Source organism: Lipophrys pholis, assembly GCF_963383615.2.
Source record: "Lipophrys pholis genome assembly, chromosome: 17".
NCBI lineage: Eukaryota > Metazoa > Chordata > Actinopteri > Blenniiformes > Blenniidae > Lipophrys > Lipophrys pholis.
In genome coordinates this window covers 21,332,481-21,350,834 of record NC_137643.1, presented here as the reverse complement: position 1 = coordinate 21,350,834, position 18,354 = coordinate 21,332,481, and the positions used below count along the sequence as shown (strand labels likewise).

Sequence of the window (18,354 nt, the reverse complement as noted above, 5' to 3'; positions counted from 1 at the left end):
AACAAGACCTTTAAAATTTTCCAAAATGTTGGTAACACACACTTTTAAAGCAGAGTGAAAATATTCCTTGACGTCTTTCTCCTCACAGGCTGGTGAGCACCAGCATGTTTCAGTGTTTTCACTTCCTGTTTCCACCCACAGGTTCTATCAGATCCGAGCCGGGCTGAAGGTCTCACCTCGGGTTCCCCACCGGCTGATCGCTACGACTCAAGAAAATACAGGTAAGGTCATTCGAAGGCTCCGTCCTCCCTCTCTCCTATTTTTAGACTCTTCCGATCTGAAAGAAATAGCGTCTGTCTGGCCAGTGGATGAGCTTCCACCTGGTTTGTTTGCAGTTTTCGGGATGAGCAAGTTTGTCTTTTGATCTTCTGGTTCAACCAGTTGTTTTTAATCCTGCGTGGATAAACGAACCAGTGGGGGGGGGGGGGGGGGGGTGTTATAATTCTAAAAAATGCCTGGAATGAATTCAAATTAACCACATATCCATAAAAACTATATTTGTAAACATTATTTAGCATTTAGAGTCGGCTTCCCTTGGCTACTGGCATATATGTGAAAACCGTATTCGCACATTTTTGCCTAAATAACACAATGAGAGAGTTTATCGCCAAGATCACGTAGACCATTATGTGGCTAAACTTAAATGCATGCATTCAATTATTCATTTGACTGGTGAAGTTTGACAACTACCAAAAGATTTAAAGGAAAACTTGTCACTTGATTGACCGTTAACAATACCAGGTTACCATTTGACCATAATCCTCCAAGTAGAACGTTTGCATTGATGTTCAACCGCATTTTCTTAACATTTCGTCGATACCATGAACAAGCTACCACCTTCTTTGGTCTCCAGGCAGGTCACACCGTGAACATCATATTAGCTTTGCAGCATCATTGATATCGACACTGACCACGTTGACATACCAAAAGAAGCAGTCACTTAGGGTAGGGTCATCCAAGGACGTCAGCCATTGTGGGAAGAATTCTGTTTGCCAAAGATACACGTTCTTATTGAATTTTATTTCAAATGACCTGAAATCAAACCAAAAATCAAGTCAAAGAAGGAAATATTGTGATTTTGGAGGATGTGAGAAAGAATATCTGTTCACAACTTGCAGTTGGAAAGGCAGTGTGGAGGTCCTGATCAGAGGATGAAGAAGAAGCCTAGTTTGGACACTTTATCTCGTGGCAATATACTAAATACCACTAGTGATTTCCGTAAAATGGGCCCAGCGGTCAAGATCATGGACAACATCACCGCAGACTGGAACAAACGGCAGCAGGATCTTGGAGCTGCTGGGCTTAGGAAGAAGGGAGCTAATCTGCTGCACGTTGAGAACAGAAAACTCAGTATTTTGGATAGACTGTAGTACCAAGGCGGACCGCTCACAGCAGCTGAACATGTTGATGAGGAGCTTCAGAATACAGCAGATGACCTAAAGCCAAAGACCAAGAGAAGGAAAGATGAAGTTACATATGCCAGAGATGCCGCAGGATCACTACCCAGGACAAGCCATGTCTTCAGGGTGTTCGACACTGTAGGTCGAAAGCGGAAGATGCTGACTCCTGAACAGTTTGGTGACCATCTTAAGGTTCTATTAGGGAAGACCAAGGACAGATCTACAGTGACACTGTCAGACGTTTGTTTGGCCATGGAGCAACTTCCCTCACGTTAGATCCGATAGCTGAACGAGAATAGCCTTACATGTGTCGGGCGTACAAGGATGCATATTGAATATTTCTGCAAAATAACAATTTTAAGCATATAGTCCCGTATTTCATAAAATGCCAGTAGCTGCAAGAAGCCAAATCACAGAGAGAAATAACATGTAGATATCTTCTTTTTGTACGATAAAGGTTTACCTTACATTCACTTTTTCGATGTTTAATTATTCTCATTATCTGGATTTTGTGATTCCTTTGGATGCTTTGAAAACGCGTCTGGTTAAGTTTACACCTCATTAGGAGAGGTTCTGTGTCTCGTTGTAGTAGAATGTCACTTTGCAGCTTTTGCAGTGTTTTTGTAGTTTTCTTCCCCATTGAAGGTTTTTTCTGAGATGTTTTGAGGATTTTCTCTTTACAGGTCGTTTGTAGCTGAAGTGCCTCACTGTAGTGGTTTCATGTTTCTTTGTAGGTGTTTTAAGCCTCACAGTTGGAGTAACTTTTACTTCAGGAAGCGTTTTGTGACTCATTGTGATAAATGCATTTCTTTCTTGGCCTTTGGACCTTCACTGTAGAAGTTTATGTCTTTGATTGGTTGTCGGGCGCCTTTGTTTGTCGCCGTTTGTTTGTTTTTTTCTTGCCACTTGTTGCCTCATTAAAGTGGTTTTACATCTCTTTTTGGCTATTTTTGGGCTTTTTGTTGTAGTTTTCTCTTCTTTTGTGATCTGAAGCTTCTGTTTAGTGTTGCAATAGAGGAAATCGACATTTTCTTTGTATGAGTGGTTTGTCTAATTTTACAGGTTTGAATTCTCATTGTGATTGAAGTGATTAGAAGTCTCTTTGCTGGTATGTTGTATCTCATTGTAGTGATTTTGTGGTAATGTCTGTGTGGTTGTGTGGAGTTTCATTGTAGTGATTTATTGTCTCTTTGTTGTTGTTTGGAGCTTCATTGTAGTGATTTATTGTTTTTTTGTTGTCGTTTGGAGCTTCATTGTAGTGATTTATTGTTTTTTACTTGTTGTTGTTTGGAGCTTCATTGTAGTGGTTTAGTGTCTTTTTGTTGTCATTTGGAGCTTCATTGTAGTGATTTATTGTCTTTTTGTTGTTGTTGGGAGCTTCATTGTAGTGATTTATTGTCTTTTTGTTGTTGTTTGGAGCTTCATTGTAGTGATTTATTGTTTTTTTTGTTGTTGTTTGGAGCTTCATTGTGGTGATTTATTGTCTCTTTGTTGTTGTTTGGAGCTTCATTGTAGTGATTTAGTGTCTTTTTCTTGTTGTTGGGAGCTTCATTGTAGTGATTTATTGTCTTTTTGTTGTTGTTTGGAGCTTCATTGTTGTGGTTTGATGTCAAAACACAGGTTTCACTCGCATGCCTTTGTAGCTCACCCTGATGACACGTCATAAATGTAGATTTTAAGTTTTCAACTTGTCTCTTTTCTTGCCTTTTTTAGTAGTTTTCACTGCATAGTAGTTTCGTTCGTCAATTGTCAAATTTTTTGTCATTTCGTTTTCGAAATCTTAGGACTTTTATGTGTCATTTTTCATTCCCTGAGTAGTTTTCATCTCTTCATGATGCTTTTGTGTTTCTCTAATTGTGATCATCTTATTTGTTAAATTAGGTTCTTGTTGCTCGCTCGTTTTGTTGCTGCTTGCAATTACTTTTTATAACCATCTATGCATTCCTCTGCTTTTATTTTGTAGCTTTTGCAGTAATTTTCAGTCTCTTTGTGAACCTTGAGCTGCTTTTTGTTATTGTGTTTGAGCTCGTTGTAAATCTCACTTTTGCTGGTGTTTTTTTTCTTTTTTTTATCTGCTTGTTCATCATTTCGCACCACTTTGTAGGCACATTTCAGACTTTTTTCCTGCATATCTTTAAAGCTTTAACAGTTTTCACCGAAGAAAGATCGACTGCATTGAGCAACAAGATACACTTGAAATGCAGGAAACACAACCTGACATTCAAATCTCAACGGATAAAATCCCAAAAAGCAAAAAGGGAGGAAATGTCACTCATCCTATGTTGAGTAAATCCATTTCTTTCTATCATTTCATCATCTGAGCTGCTAAAGTGTCCGACATTAATGACACATGATCAGATGCTGATATCTGCTCCAGATCTCATTTGAACTGGTTGGTCTGCCGAACGGCGACGAGTGTGAGAAAATCTCAGCCCACTGAGGGAGAAGGATTTCGTGGCTGAATTACACACATTGTTTTGGACGTGCGTGTCTTTGAAGTCTGGGTGAAAACACTAATCTCTGTCTGGTGATGTGCGTTGGAGTGGAGCGGTGAGGACGGAGGGAGGGAGGGAGGGGGGGGGGGGGCAGGGCTCCTCTACTTTTACACCTTTTCCCGGAACAAACAAGCATAATTTGACACAGTTCTGCAAACGTGGGAATGTGAGAAAATACAGAAGTAACCATGCAACGGTGTTTTTCCACAGGCTGCGGTGGATGGACCGTCGTAGATTATTTTCCCTGAGGGGAAAGGTGGAAAACCTGTTTTTATCATTTATCGCTTCAGATCAATATCACATGTCTTGATGGGAAAAAAAAAAAAAAAATAGCTGTGTTACATGATTTTGATGGATTCCCATTCCCACTTTAGTCATGTTTGGCCTAATTTCCACAAACCTGTACCTTCAGTAAAATATGGCAGTTTTAGTGTTCCACACGTCACATTCTTGCAATAATAGTCTTTTCTTTGGTCAGGTAAAAATTGTTAGTTCTTCTTACCGGCACTGTGAAAATGGGTAAATATACATAAATAGTAACAATTATTTACATTTGAGTCATAATTCAACAATAATCTCACGCTTTGCTCAACTAAATCGTAGTGCCTCGTTTACATGACGGATGAAAACAGATAATTCTTGCATTTTGATTTGAAAAAAATTTACATGGCAACATTTTGAAAATGATGTCTGTATATATGAAACAGCAAAAACAACAAAACCAATGTCATTTTTATGTTGGGCCACGAGGAGATGCTGCTGTTTTGTTTTAATAATGAAACCACACATCCATACGCAGAGAAAAATACACCCAAATAGTTAACAATGGAGAGTACGCGTACATTCTCGTGGACAGACGACGTTGCTGGGTTTATATTACGGTGACTGGTGTCAACTATAAAACTACCAAGTCCCAGGAGAAGATGGACTGGGAGTCATGGAGGAAAACATTGTTGTTAATGTTATTATGCGGGACTAATTACTATGGCCGTGCTGCACATGACCAACAGAAGCATTTTTTTTAAAAGTTGTATTTTTCCCCTGCTCACACAGAAATTGGAGCTGGAGCGATTTTCAAAAGTTCAATTTCCCCCATTTCCACTGAGACGGAAAACTCTCATAGTATTTTGGCCGCCTGTTTACACAGCAAAGGGGCTCGGAGCTGCTGAATATGCAACTTTTTGAAAAAGACTGCCACGAGCAACTTTTAAAAAGAAAACTGACTCCCAGGAAAGGAGAGAAAATGCAACTTTCATGAAAGTCTCCATTGTTGAAGTTCATAGCATACTGTCCTCTGCATGTGTGTAATTCTATTACAATATATGGGCGGCATAGCTCGGGTGGTAGAGCGGTCGTCCCCCAATCGGAAAGTTGCCGGTCCAATTCCCATCTCTGTCTGCCTACATGCCGAAGTGTCCTCGGGCTAAACACTGAACCCCAAAATTGGAGTGACGGCTGCAGCCTCCAGTGGTGTGTGAATGGGTGAATGTGATGCACTTTTGGGTCAGCTAAAAATTGCTATATACGTAAGTTAGGCCATTTCCAAAAACAAACAACAGTGCCAACTTGTGGCCTGGCATGCTAATTACAATGTTTCTGCTATTTCCATGTAAAAACGTTACTTTAGTATTGTAAACGTGAAACTTCTGAAATGAAAATTTTAAAATTGTCCTGTAAATGTTGGCTTACCTTGTGATAACTTGGCAGCCCCACATTTTGGTTTAAATTTCAAGATATTGCAGATCTCGTCTCATTAATAATCGATCTACCCTCCATAATTGTTTTTAATTGTAATCAAAAGAATTACAATACAATTCTTCCGTTAAAGAATTCAGAAGAGGTCATTATTCTTCAATAGTGTCAGTCCAGCTGTTGAACTCCACAGGGGGAGCCTCGCCCACACTTTGGAAACCACTGCAGTTTGTCTGAATGGAAGTGAAAGATGCGAAACACAATGCAGTAAGAGTTCATATATTTATGGTTGAATAAAGATCTGTAGCTTATAGTGGGCTGCCGTTCTGTGGGTTATTAATGGGAAACACTGGTGCGCATTAGGCGATACTGTCTTTATGCTCGGTCGCTATTAGTATTGGGGAATGAGAGCGGTGTCTGGGAATTTTATAGCCCTGTCTTGTCTCGCTGATTTAGGGCCTTTGGCTGCCTTTGTGTTTGGAAAGCGCCTGACTCACCCTGCAGAATACCTTTAATATCCTCCCATCTCACTTTGGAAATGAGAGGATTTAATTGAAGAAAAAAGAAAAAAGGTCTGATTCATTCATCACACATCCCGAATACAATTGGACAAAAGAAAACTGTATTGGAATGAATCAATACGTTTAACAAAGGCTGATCTTAAGATGTTGCTCTCCCCGAGGAATCCGGAGAACAAAAGGTAATTTTCTGCCTTCGATCAAATGATTAGGAATAACCAGCAGCTTCTAAAAACTGCACTGCCTTCTCTGCGAACAGAGATTTCCCCCCTGTAGGTTTTGTCCTCTCCTGCATTCAGAGGTTGTGACCGAGCGTTTCTAAAAAGTCTGGATCCCCGGCGATGCAGAAAGCCGTTTTGCCGGCAATACTGATTCACAGTAATAGCGGCTATTTTTAGCCCGGGAAGACCGAGGCGTCCTGCAAAGCGTGTACTCGCTGTACTTGCGAGGACCAGTCCTTGACAGAGCGGGCCCACTGTTCTTGTGAGGATATTTTCGAGTCCTCTCTCTGATTAAATCTCAGTCACAGGTTGTTTGCAGGCATGCCGGTCCCGACGCTAATGGCGACAAGGTGACGCGTCATTGTTTCTGCCCGAGACGCCGCGACTGCAATACAGCAGGGAAACAGCCTGCAGAGAGAGAGAAAGCCCCGGGAGCCGACACACAGGCGGACTGCGATAGAACCAGTAAAGCACGGTACTCTATTTTAAGCTCGCGAAATCCTGGAGGTGCAGATTCACACGACGACAGTAACCGTACCTTACTTTAACCTGGCGTGATACACATCCAGTTCACGCAATTTAGTAGTCACGAGGTCCTTTTCTCTTGGGTTTGAATACTGGACGTGTACATTTCTGTGATTCATCCGTTACACGGAATGGATATGAAGAACAAGTCGCACGCTTCAGACAATAACGTTATTATGAGTGGAGAACTGAAGTGATCAGATCCTGGTTCTTCAGTCGTAAAGTCACACAAGCAATCGTGATTTCGCTCAACAGCAGCCTCTCCGAAGGCTCCGTTCACACAACAACACGTCGTTTTTTTTTTGCGTTTCTGTTTCTGAAAAGTTAACAAATCAGTCATCTGTGAAATGGTCTGAGATTGGCGACAGAAGATGGCGCCAATTTGTACTGAGAGGTCTTGGCACTTCCTGGCTCATTGGCGGCTTGAAATTGATTGAAGGATCTACGTGGTCCCAAAGTGACCGTATGGTCAAAATACTTAAAGATCTGGAGATTAAGATTAACAATCTTTGTTACTTGCTTTAATGTATTTCTGTTATTTCTTTGTAAAGCACTGTTTGAATGGTGCTCTATAAATAAAATTTGCCTTGCCTTGCCTTGCCTTGCCTTGCCTCGCCTTGCCTCGCCTTGCCTCGCCTTGCCTCGCCTTGCCTCGCCTTGCCTCGCCTTGCCTGGCCTGGCCTTGAGCAGGCGAAGTTATCCAAAAACAAAATTCAGGAGCAGGTCCAGACACAAAGTCCAAAGATTAGAAGAGCAAACCAGGAGCACACTAGGAAAAGGAGGCTAAATCCACCTGACTAACAGACTAACCAGACACACAGGAAGGACAAGCCAGCAGAGACGCAGACAGGACAGGTGAGTCACAATAAGACAGGAAGTGAGAACATCGCCTCAAAGCCGAGTTCCACCGGTGTGACACTGAGGTAATAACTCTGTTAAATTATTTGCAGGGCATAATAATATTTCCATGCTCTTGTTGCTGCTTGACGTGAACGTAATCTCAACACATTTCCACTGAATGAGGCCAGCGGAGGCGCATCAAACACCTTCGGGTTGCTCGGCTGCGTCTCTGGCAGGTGACGGCCCCTTATCGCAGCCCGCACATTAGAAAAAGAACAAGAAAAAAAAAAATCCTCAAAATGCCGTTAAAGCCGGAGCCACAACGGCTCTGCGCCGGTTCTAATCTGCTTACAGCCTCTAGTGCTCTACATCTGCTCTGTGTTTGTCCGCCGCCCGTCAGTGAGAGCGCACGACTCTCCACGCTTCTCATGATACTAATATGAGGGAGTATCTTAACGCCATAAACACAGATCCGGCTCTTAACGCTTGGGCTGGAAAAAAGCCTCCTGTTATTGTGCGTGAATCACAGTCATTAAATGCTTCAGCTGAGTGTGTGCCACGATGACACCATCCTTCACTCGCAACCCCACCCCACCCCCCCACCCCACCCACCCCCAAGGGCACAAATAATTGAAATGTCAAGCGTACTCTCTCAAAAGAACACGGTAAAGGATTATTTCCTGCGTCTGCGCATGATAAACGGATTTCTTCTGGGTGGACGGAGCACCGGCTGCCTCTGCTGCGTTGATGTTCAGGATTCTGGCCGCGAGATGTGCAGGCATGACCTTGTGGAAAGGAGCTGCAGGAAGGGGGGCGGGTAGAAAAGACGAGGGGGGAGGTAGGGGGGTAGCCTGCAGCCTTCCAATTACAATATGGATTTGATCCTGGATCTAATGTAAATTCCTGCTGCAGGCGCCTCTACAGGCCTCGCGTGCCGCTGCGTGGTGAGACACAGGAAGTCGGTCTGATCGGATGTAGGCGACGGCGTTTCAGAGCCGCCATTGTTTTGTTTCTGTTTTTTTTTTTTTTAAATGGCACCAGTCAATGTTCTAATGCGACAGAGGATTAAAAATACCCTCGCCTCTGCTTCCTGTTGTTTTCCAGTCCGATTGTGTTTGTTAAACCCCTCGATAAGCCAAAACAAGGTGAATCCCAGTTTACACGCACCAAATAGCAGAAAATCACTCCGCCATGCAGCGAGATCTTAGCAGCTGAAGCTAATAGCATTATTTATTCAGGCCTTGTTTCCATGACGACGTTTCAAGTGAAAACCCATTGTTTTTGCATTGACGTTTCAGAAAGTTTGCAGGACAGCGATTTGGAATTCTGAAAACGATGTAATTAGCACGCCAGGCCAGCAGTTGGTGCTGTTGGTTGTTTTTGAAATGAAACACACGTGTGCGCGGAGAACAATACAAATACACATTAACGATGGCGAATGCAGGGGCTTTCTTATGACAACATGGACGAGTTAGGCCACTCCGGAGTCTGCCATCGGGGTTATTGTTCATCTACTTGCGCATGCGAAAAGTTTGGTTTTCACCGGTTCACACGGAGACCAAGTCTGTATTCGTACAAACTAAAAAAAGAAAAAGAGATCCTACATAAGCAGGTGGAATTTCTATGTTAAATTTAGATTTTTATGTCGTCATAGTTAGTTTGGAGGAAATGAGGAAGTTACTAAATATGGTTAATTACCAAGCAAATAATAGTGACGAATAAAAAATAGTTTAATTGTGTCGGACAAACACTTTACAGAACCTATTACAGAACCTATTAAAGAACATAATAAAGAACATCCCGTTAGAGTCAAAAGCTAATCTATGATTCATCCATTCATAATCTATAACTGCTTCATTCAAGTCAGGCTTGTAGAATGTTTCATTAACTCTCAATGTGCAACTTTTCAATCATGAATATTTCATTTCCAAACTAGCCTTTTTAAATATCTTTTCCCTGCAGACATGAAAGTGACACTGACTCGCTTCTAATGAGATTTGTTTGTTTGTTTGTTTGTTTGTTTGTTTGTTTGTTTGTTAGACTAATTAAATCCCCCAACAACAAAACACACCTTTTGTGTGTTTGGAACACTCAGTGTATGTATATTGTGTTCTCGCAGTATTCTTTGTATGCAAGCAGCCCTGCTATCGGGGTTAATATGTCGGCCGCACGGCGTTCTTTATCAAGGTCTAATCACTTTTGCTCCCGCGGTACAAGATGTAACATTTAATCAATCCTGCAAAACAAACCGGCGCTGAAAGGGAGTAGATGTGTGAGTGTGTGAAAGTAGTAACTGCAGCAGCGCCGCTCCATTGATTGGCGGGGCTTCGTGCTGCACTGGAGGAGCGATGCGGGACAAGACGAGTCCTCCGCAGGTCACAGGCCAGAAGCAGTTATGTTAATGTGGGGGTCAGGGGTGAGAATCCCTGATGGAGTCAGGCCCCCCGTTTAAGCGAAAACTTTTCCAGGTGAAAAGTGCAAAACTTTGGTTACGTTTTGAGTTTCCGTTTACACGACAACGGTGCTGGGAGCCGCAGAAAAGGCAAACGTACACCACGGCCGTCGTAAATAATTCGGTAGATCGACATTAACAAAGATGGCGGCCTCCAGAGTGTGCTAACCATTGTTAATGTTTAGTGCGTATTATTGTGGGAGTGGTTTCATTGCAGAAACAACCAACAGCGCCCCCTAGTGCCGCAACATTGTGACGACACCTGCGTAAACGGACATCATTTTCTAAACGTTGCCATGTAAAATACCAAACAAAAATGCACAAAAACAATAAGTTTTCACATGAAATGTTGTGTAAACGGGGGCTGAATGTCTTTGGACCCAAACTGTGAGTCTGAATGTAAACAAGGAAATGTTAAGAAAATCAATTAATAAATAAATCACACGTCTGACTGAGGCGCTAACGCAGACCTACAACTCCCGGGGGGATTTTGCTGCCTCTGTCACACGTCCGCCTCGTCTTTGACAACAGCCGTGCCCTCGCACGTCCGTCATCCCCGGCCGGGACGAGCGAGTCGACAGAACCATCGGGAGGAGGCCTGCGGAGAGAGAGAGAGAGAGAGAGAGAGAGAGAGAGAGAGAGAGAGAGAGAGAGAGAGAGAGAGAGAGAGAAGAAGAGCTCAGCCTCAGTGGGAGGCAGCTGGACGGCGGCTCTGCCTCGCAGAGTGCGGTCCTGCCGGGGGAGAACGCGCCATCGCAGAGACAATAAACAGCCACCGCAGTGCACACGAAGGGGGGGCTGCTGCCGATGACGAACAGCCTCGTTCATCAACCGGGCGCAGGCGCAGTTTGTGGGCGTCGGTGTTGAAGCAGAACTTTCTGACTTGTAGTTTCCTCGAGTACGTCAACATTTTCAGGATTTAAAAGTGGGAATTATCAAGAATCTGCGAGATCTGAAGAGAGACTATTTAAAAAATGCTTCAAATACATGTGAAATGGCCCCAATGACAAGAAGCATTGTATTAGTTTATCAAAAAAAGATTACAAATGTGGCCTCTAGATGGCAGCGTTGTAATCTATCGGCAGCCATTTCGCCCAGAGAAGAAGTCAGTGAGACGATAAGTCAGGCCAAGCTGCAAAATTAGCATTAGCACAGCAGGATAACATGTAACCGATAATAAACCGATAATAAACTAACAAACTTCACATGGTACTTGGAAATAGATTTTTCCAGTGTCAAACTGCAAAATGTTTCTGTCACAATCTTGATTTAAAGTTTGGATAAAAAATACCGCATTCAAAACAATAGTGTAATAAAAAAAAGGACATTTAAAAAAAAACATAGCTTTTTCAAAAAGATGCATTTCCCCCTGTTTTAATGAAGTTTGAGTATTTTCAAAAAGTTCCACCAAGGAAGCCGTTTTCAAAAAGTCATGTTTTCAGTGGCTTGGATGACAGTTGTCGTGTGAATAGACACACATCAGAGCTCTGTCACTGAACAAAAGTAGCAAAGCTTCCTCACTGAAACCTCAAATGTAATCCCAGTACTCAGTTACTGCCCAAAATAGTTGGTTTACAGTAACTCAATGAGGCTCAGTTCCCAAAAGGAGATAACAGGATTAGCTACTGAAATGCTTCGACGCACTTGCAATTCACAAAGATACAACACGTTTCCAGATTTGATTATTTACTCCGACGCCTCACGAATCCCAGCAAACACTTGCCGATGTCAGGTCACGTATTCTGATTCTGCAGACGAAGGTCCGGCGACGCGAAGCTGCTCCGTTATAAACATCGGCTGATCTTCGTCTTGGTGGTCGTGAAGCAGACGGATCCATCTGTGCGTCATATGAACAATGGGAGAAGGAACCTGTGGTGTTCGAATGTTGAGATTTATGTTTTCTCTTGTCCCCCCCCCCCCACAGGAGAGTGCAGCTTCAGCTCGGCGGGGGTTTATGACGGCACCGTGTTCAGCCGCATATTTCAGATCCTCTACAGGAATGAGGAAATCGTCGTGAATGACTGCATGATCTTCAAAATCCACCTGCTGTTGGACGGAGAAAGGGTGAGTCATGCCGGTGACATTTAGACAACAGGTGCACACACACGCACACACACACACACGCACGCACGCACGCACGCACGCACGCACGCACGCACGCACGCACGCACGCACGCACGCACACACACACACACACACACACACACACACACACACACACACACACACAACACAGAGGTTATGATTCTCTGCCTTTACTTCGTTACCTCAGCCTGAACAATCAAGTTTGGGTTCCCACTAATAAACCTATTATTATGAAAAGGATTTCTTATTCTTATTCTTATTCTTAATATTCTTATGCTCATGCTCATTCTCATTCTCATTCTCATTCTCATTCTCATTCTCATTCTCATTCTCATTCTCATTCTCATTCTTATCATTATTGCCAATCTGTTGTGCATGTGCAGAAGAACTATTTATAGCTCTGGTTCACGTGCGCAGTAGCAGCATTTTCGGTGTGGGGGCGTTTTCAAAAAGTATTGTTTCCCCGGATACCTTCACCTCGGGAGCAGTTTTCAAAAGGGATGTGTTTTCAGCGACTCCACACTAAAGCAGACAGACTCCCAAAACGGAACTGAAGTTTTTCGTTGTCACTTGAAAACGCTGTTGTGTAAATGAGGCCTTTATTTTAAGTACATTACCTTAAGTCATTATTTACTGTATATGCAGTTAATGTGTATTGAACGACCGATTAAAAGCATCCCCACAGGAAATAAAAGTTATGGCTTTACTGCCTATGGGTCTGAATAAGCCTCTAATGTGACAAACGATTAGGAAAATTAACAAACGAGAGCAACAGCGCGAGTACCTGAGCGTGACCTTGAATCGTGTCGTCTATTATTTTTCTCTGTTCACGTCTGTTTCTTTAGAATCACACACATTTTCTCTCCGAGAGTGAAAGGAGAAGAAAGAAAAAAAAAAAAGCATTGCCTTTGTGGTGTGCGTGTTTTAAAATCCGTGACAGGCAAATCAAGCAAACGACAAATGTGGACCGGTTTCATTCCGCAGCTGCAGCTTGTGGCTTTACAGCCTATTAAAAGGCCATTAATGAACGCGTTTCATCATTCTCCGTTCCCTCGCACGCTCTGCGTTTTTGCAGTCCGACACAAACAATACTCCCTTTTCATAACAGATAAATTTAATCCAGTTAATCAGAGCAGAAAGAGAAGATGTAATATCGTTCTGCTGAAAAATTATGCCGAAAGTCCCTGGTGGGCGGAGGGTTCTTGCTCAGTGCATTAATCTAAATTTGTAGCTGGACGTGTTTCACACTCGCTGCTTAAAGATAACGCTGCACAGTCGACGATGTGGCCGTGTGCGTCAAGTATCTTGGTTTTTAATGTGAACGGCTGAAGTGAGCTAATCGGTAATAGGGAATTGGTCAATCAGCATTAAAAGCTTATGTAGGTGGTATGAGGAACAAACATTGGTTTTGACCGCAGTACATCTGAAAAAGACCTAATATTGTTGTTTAACCACACTGGGTGTCACTAAGAACAGGAAATTGGGGACACAATTCACACAGGCTCACCAATACGACAATAGAAAAACCACGAAAGGACTGAGAACTCTTCCTTTCTGGGACCAGATTCAGACTGTAGGCTCAGAATTTGGTGTGAGCAACACGGAAGCATGGATCCATCAGACTGCTGCTGGCATCATGTTGTCGGTCATCATTTCTTGGCACAATTCGAACCCTTAATATCAGTTCAACTCCACAGTCGACCGGAGTGTCGTTCCCTTTATGAGCCCAGTGTAACATCTTCTTCCCCCATTAAAGGATCGCCACCTTGCAGTGGTTTGTGGGTTTTTACGCATCTCGGTGAACTCCGGAGCTGTTTGTAGGGTCGCCCATGCCTGAGTGGTCAAAGGGTAGGGGCAATCCACTGGTCTCACAGGACTTACGACCTCATTCTGTAAAACACTCCTGTTGAGAAAACGGCTACAGAGGAGGTCAACACTACTGGACGTGACGGGCTTTTTGCCGGTCCGGAACAGGCAAGAGTAGCAATACTTTATTGTTGCCCTACGAGCCTAACAGCATTCAGCCTGGACCGTCTTTAAAGGATCCTTCCACACACCGTGTCAGAAAACTCGATGAGCTCATTGGCAAGGCAAGACAAATTGTACTCAAAAGGCTTCCACAGTCGCTCCATGTCTTTGCGTTGTTGTCACTTCGATATGAACCAAAATCTCTGCGGATTGTTTTCAGCACTTTGTTGAATCAGGGATGCCAAGAATGAAGATCGGCGTGATTTACCGTCATACCTACCCGATGTTTTGACGCACACTGCGTGCTTCGCTTTCATCCCCGGTGAGAACGAATTCCATAACGCCAGAGAGGTTTTCTCGCTCTACCTTGCATGCTCTCCCAGCGGTTCGTCTTACTTAGTTTGTTTTTAAATCGGCGATGTCAGCGATTTTGAATTTCGTTAAAGTAATTTGCTCATTTAACACCCGTAAAGGCTACAAAACGGGAAACAGACTCTCCTCCTCAGAAATGAAGCCGTCCAAACCTCTGTAGTCACGGAAGCGGTGTGAGAATTATTGAGTTCAACAGCCCGTCTCTTGGAATTAAGGCTCTTAAAGTGACGGATGCATGTAAATTGACCATCAGCGTTAGCTCAGATGATCAGGCATATAAACCTGCGGGACAGTTATTGATGTACTGTCCTTTACGGTTCCTCCATGGGCACCATCCTGAAAATCCAACCTGCCTGGATTTTCGTCGTCGTCGTCGGGATCCACTCGGGCTCAGATTGATCAACCATGACAGCAACAGTACCGGGGGGCCTGAGAGGAAGACGTGGGAGTCGAGATGGCCTCAGCTCTGGGCTCATCGTCCGACTGATAGCCATCACTCTTTATTCAGCTGCTGTTCAGCGTCGGCAGGGTTTGCAGCTTGGCTTGTTGCGGAGGGCAGGATTCCCTGCTCCTGTCACGTGGTAGAAGTTCAGTCTCACATGGCTCGCTAATTTTAGAAGATTTCATTAAATGTAGTTGTGAGAGAGAGAGAGAGAGAGAGAGAGAGAGAGAGAGAGAGAGAGAGAGAGAAATGGAGGTGTGGAGACGAGTCGCTGAAAGGCAGATCAAATTTCAACCCTCCCGAAGGCTCTCCGCTCATTAACCTTCCGGAGGTTATCTTCTGCTCACGGCTACAGATAGCGCGGACAAAAATAGCCCCATCCTTCCCCTGTGTACACCCTTATGTATGCTTAATCAATCTGAACATCAATATTAAAAGAGAACTTGCAAAGATGTGTGCATTTGCTGCGGCCGGCGAGGTCGGGAGGAGGGAAAACCACGGCTAAACGTTCAAAAGGTGCTGTCTGCGCCGCCTTCGTGGCTGGCGCCCAGCTGCTGTTTCTTCCACTTTGTTCTTCCGATGCAAGCCGCCGTGTTCCACCGCACTTTGAACATGAGCGCGATTCATTTTTGCTCGGATCGGAATATCACAGGGGAACACGGATACTTCATTAGAAGAACACTGGCGTGGCTCAAATCAGCATTGCAAATGAGGGAGGTGGCATTAACATCGTGAGCGCAGTAAATCCATCACGGTCTCATTGGTCACTCGTGACGGTCGTTCCTCCTCATTGACTCGGTATTTTACCTTTGACACACACACACACACACACACATATGATTGACAGCGAGTGAACGGAAAAGAGCGCGAGATGGTACCGAATGGTTTGACGGATTTCTTTTGTTGTCACAAGTGACGAGTACGTTTTTGAAAGTGTCGTCTTTGAGTAATAAGATTCATTTGGGCTGAAGCGGCGCTGCGACTGGATTGCAGTTTTCCATCATCAAGTTGCAAATGAATTGAATTATTGCCGCCATCTGTCACATTCGTTTAAAGCTGCGTCATCTGAGCTGGGAGTAGCTTCTATGTTTGTCTTTTCTTTCAAATTTGTAGATGAATCAGGACACCCAAGTCTTTTTAAAGGTTTTTTATAGCAGGACCCTAGAATCTTCCATCAAGTCAGAGTTGGGTAGTTAAATGCCAATTTTCTAATCTTTGTTAGGATTAAAGATTCTTGAAATCAGTCAACAATAAAATGCAAATTACTGTTATTATAATTTTTTTACTAAAATAAGTTTTTTCAATATAGTTTATTACTGTTGGTTACCTTCATGGTTTTTGAGGCAAACGTGAAACAAACCCAATATCATCATCTGTTACACTTTCACCTATTTTTAAATGGTTCACCTTCAATAAACATGTATTTTAAAAGTGTTTCTTTGTGTATAGTTTGAGGTCAGTTGGTGGTACGCGGTCTAATAGGAAACCAACTTTATAAAGAAAAAAAAAGAAAAGGAAAAACTAACATGAGATGTATACTGAAGATGATACATGAAAAGTATACTTCCTCTGTTTTTTTATTTGTGAAATTTATAATATACATCAATAGATATTTGCTGTCGCTCCAAATCCATATCTCTCACAGTCCACTTCTAACAGATAACAGAATAGCTGTCAATACTTCCCTAAGTGCTCATACTGCCTTCATTTGTTTCCTTATAAAGCTCACAGATAAATCCATTGTTTGTCTAACTTCTTTCAATGCGGCGTACTTAACAACCCCATCCGGCTTCTCTCCTGCAGGTGGAGGAAGCCTTGAGTGAGGTGGACTTTCAGCTGAAGCTGGACCTTCACTTCACCGACAACGAGCAACAGTAGGTTTCCCGAGCGCGTGTGTGTGTGTGTGTGTGTGTGTGTGTGTGTGTGTGTGTGTGTGTGTGTGTGTGTGTGTGTGTGTGTGTGTGTGTGTGTGTGTGTGTGTGTGTGTGTGTGTGTGTGTGTGTGTGTGTGTGTGTGTGTGCGTGTGCCTTCCCCCTTGTGCAGCTTTTACGGAGCAGCAAGAACGCAAACTAGGCATGAATAAAGGCCATTATGTCTTCTGGCTGGCAGCCACCGCTTTAAGCACCTGATCCCAACTGTTGTGTCTCAGTCACACGTCTGTTTGCTCGGGTAAAACACGGCACCGGATGGCTGCCGCTGCACGGCCCAGCGACGGAAGGAATCGGTGTTAAGTTTTTTTTTTTTTGCCATACCTGGGTGATTCTAGTATTTTGTTGACACGGCACCGAACCTGGATCCTGGACCCCCCCGCCTCCTCATAGCTCAGCTCCTTGTTTGTGATAATCTGAAACACTTTCCTCCACCCTGGATGCCCTTAAAATCATGCTGCTGCATTATTAGCAAGCCCCAGTCTGCATGCGCTGACATTTTTTTTTTTTTGTTTGTTTGTTTTTTAAGAGTCTGGCAAGAGGCAAAAGCATTCGTCAGTGATATTTATTTACTCCCTTATGATAAAGCTGCTCCTTTTGTTGTCAAGTTAAAGCCTCTCCAGGGTCACTTTTTTATTGTGTGCAGTAAAATCAATTAACTCGCATGCTTACAATTAATGTGCTCTCTCAGTAGTTTTGCATCTGCACTGATAACGACATTAGGCTTTGTGCATTTACACCACATTTTTTAAAGTGAATGTAGTTTAATTCCCTCTGCTTACCAAGCATTCCGTTCTGCTTTTGTAACAGTTGGTGGTAGAAACATTGCTGTGTTGGCAGATACCACAAATGGATGACTGTCTTTTAAATTACAGTGGGCAAATATACTTATATATATATATATATATATATATATATATATTCCTGAGTATAGTGCAAAAACGTCTTTTCCTTCATTATTGTTTCATAAAAGAATTAACTTGTATGTATATCTTACACAATCAAAACTAGAATTTAACAGGAAAAAAAGCTTAGGACAAATTCTCTAGGATGAGATACCAATAGAGAATATACACCACAATCCATAATAGCATGAATGTTTTAAACTGGTATTTGTAAGTCAGTTTCCAGCTTTGAAGAGCACAAATAAACAGAACAGAGGACAGAACAATACGCTATAGACATTAACAATGATAAGTACACTAACTTTTATATAGACAGATTAAGTTGGATTGCTATTCCGGGCGACTTTCAACCATGAAACCACCAACTTTGTCCTGAAGTCGGAGCAACTTTACTGATGCAGGCCATGTTATATTTGTAATGATAATAGCTCCACTTTGATATCCATGCATCTTTGGTCTTTTGTAGGGTAGACAACTGTCCAAGCTACAAATGGGACCCCCACAGAGTGCT

The 18,354-nt window shown here is 43.0% G+C and overlaps 1 protein-coding gene across 1 annotated transcript in view; it reads left to right on the top strand.

The window, feature by feature from the left end:
- Nucleotides 1-18,354, top strand: part of fam135b (family with sequence similarity 135 member B) — a 60,861-nt gene that overhangs the window by 18,317 nt on the left and 24,190 nt on the right. Inside the window, exons 3-5 of the mRNA XM_080484521.1 lie at nucleotides 142-221; nucleotides 12,068-12,207; nucleotides 16,814-16,884. Coding sequence (XP_080340647.1) covers nucleotides 142-221; nucleotides 12,068-12,207; nucleotides 16,814-16,884 — 291 coding nt within the window. The remainder of the gene's footprint in view (nucleotides 1-141; nucleotides 222-12,067; nucleotides 12,208-16,813; nucleotides 16,885-18,354) is intronic.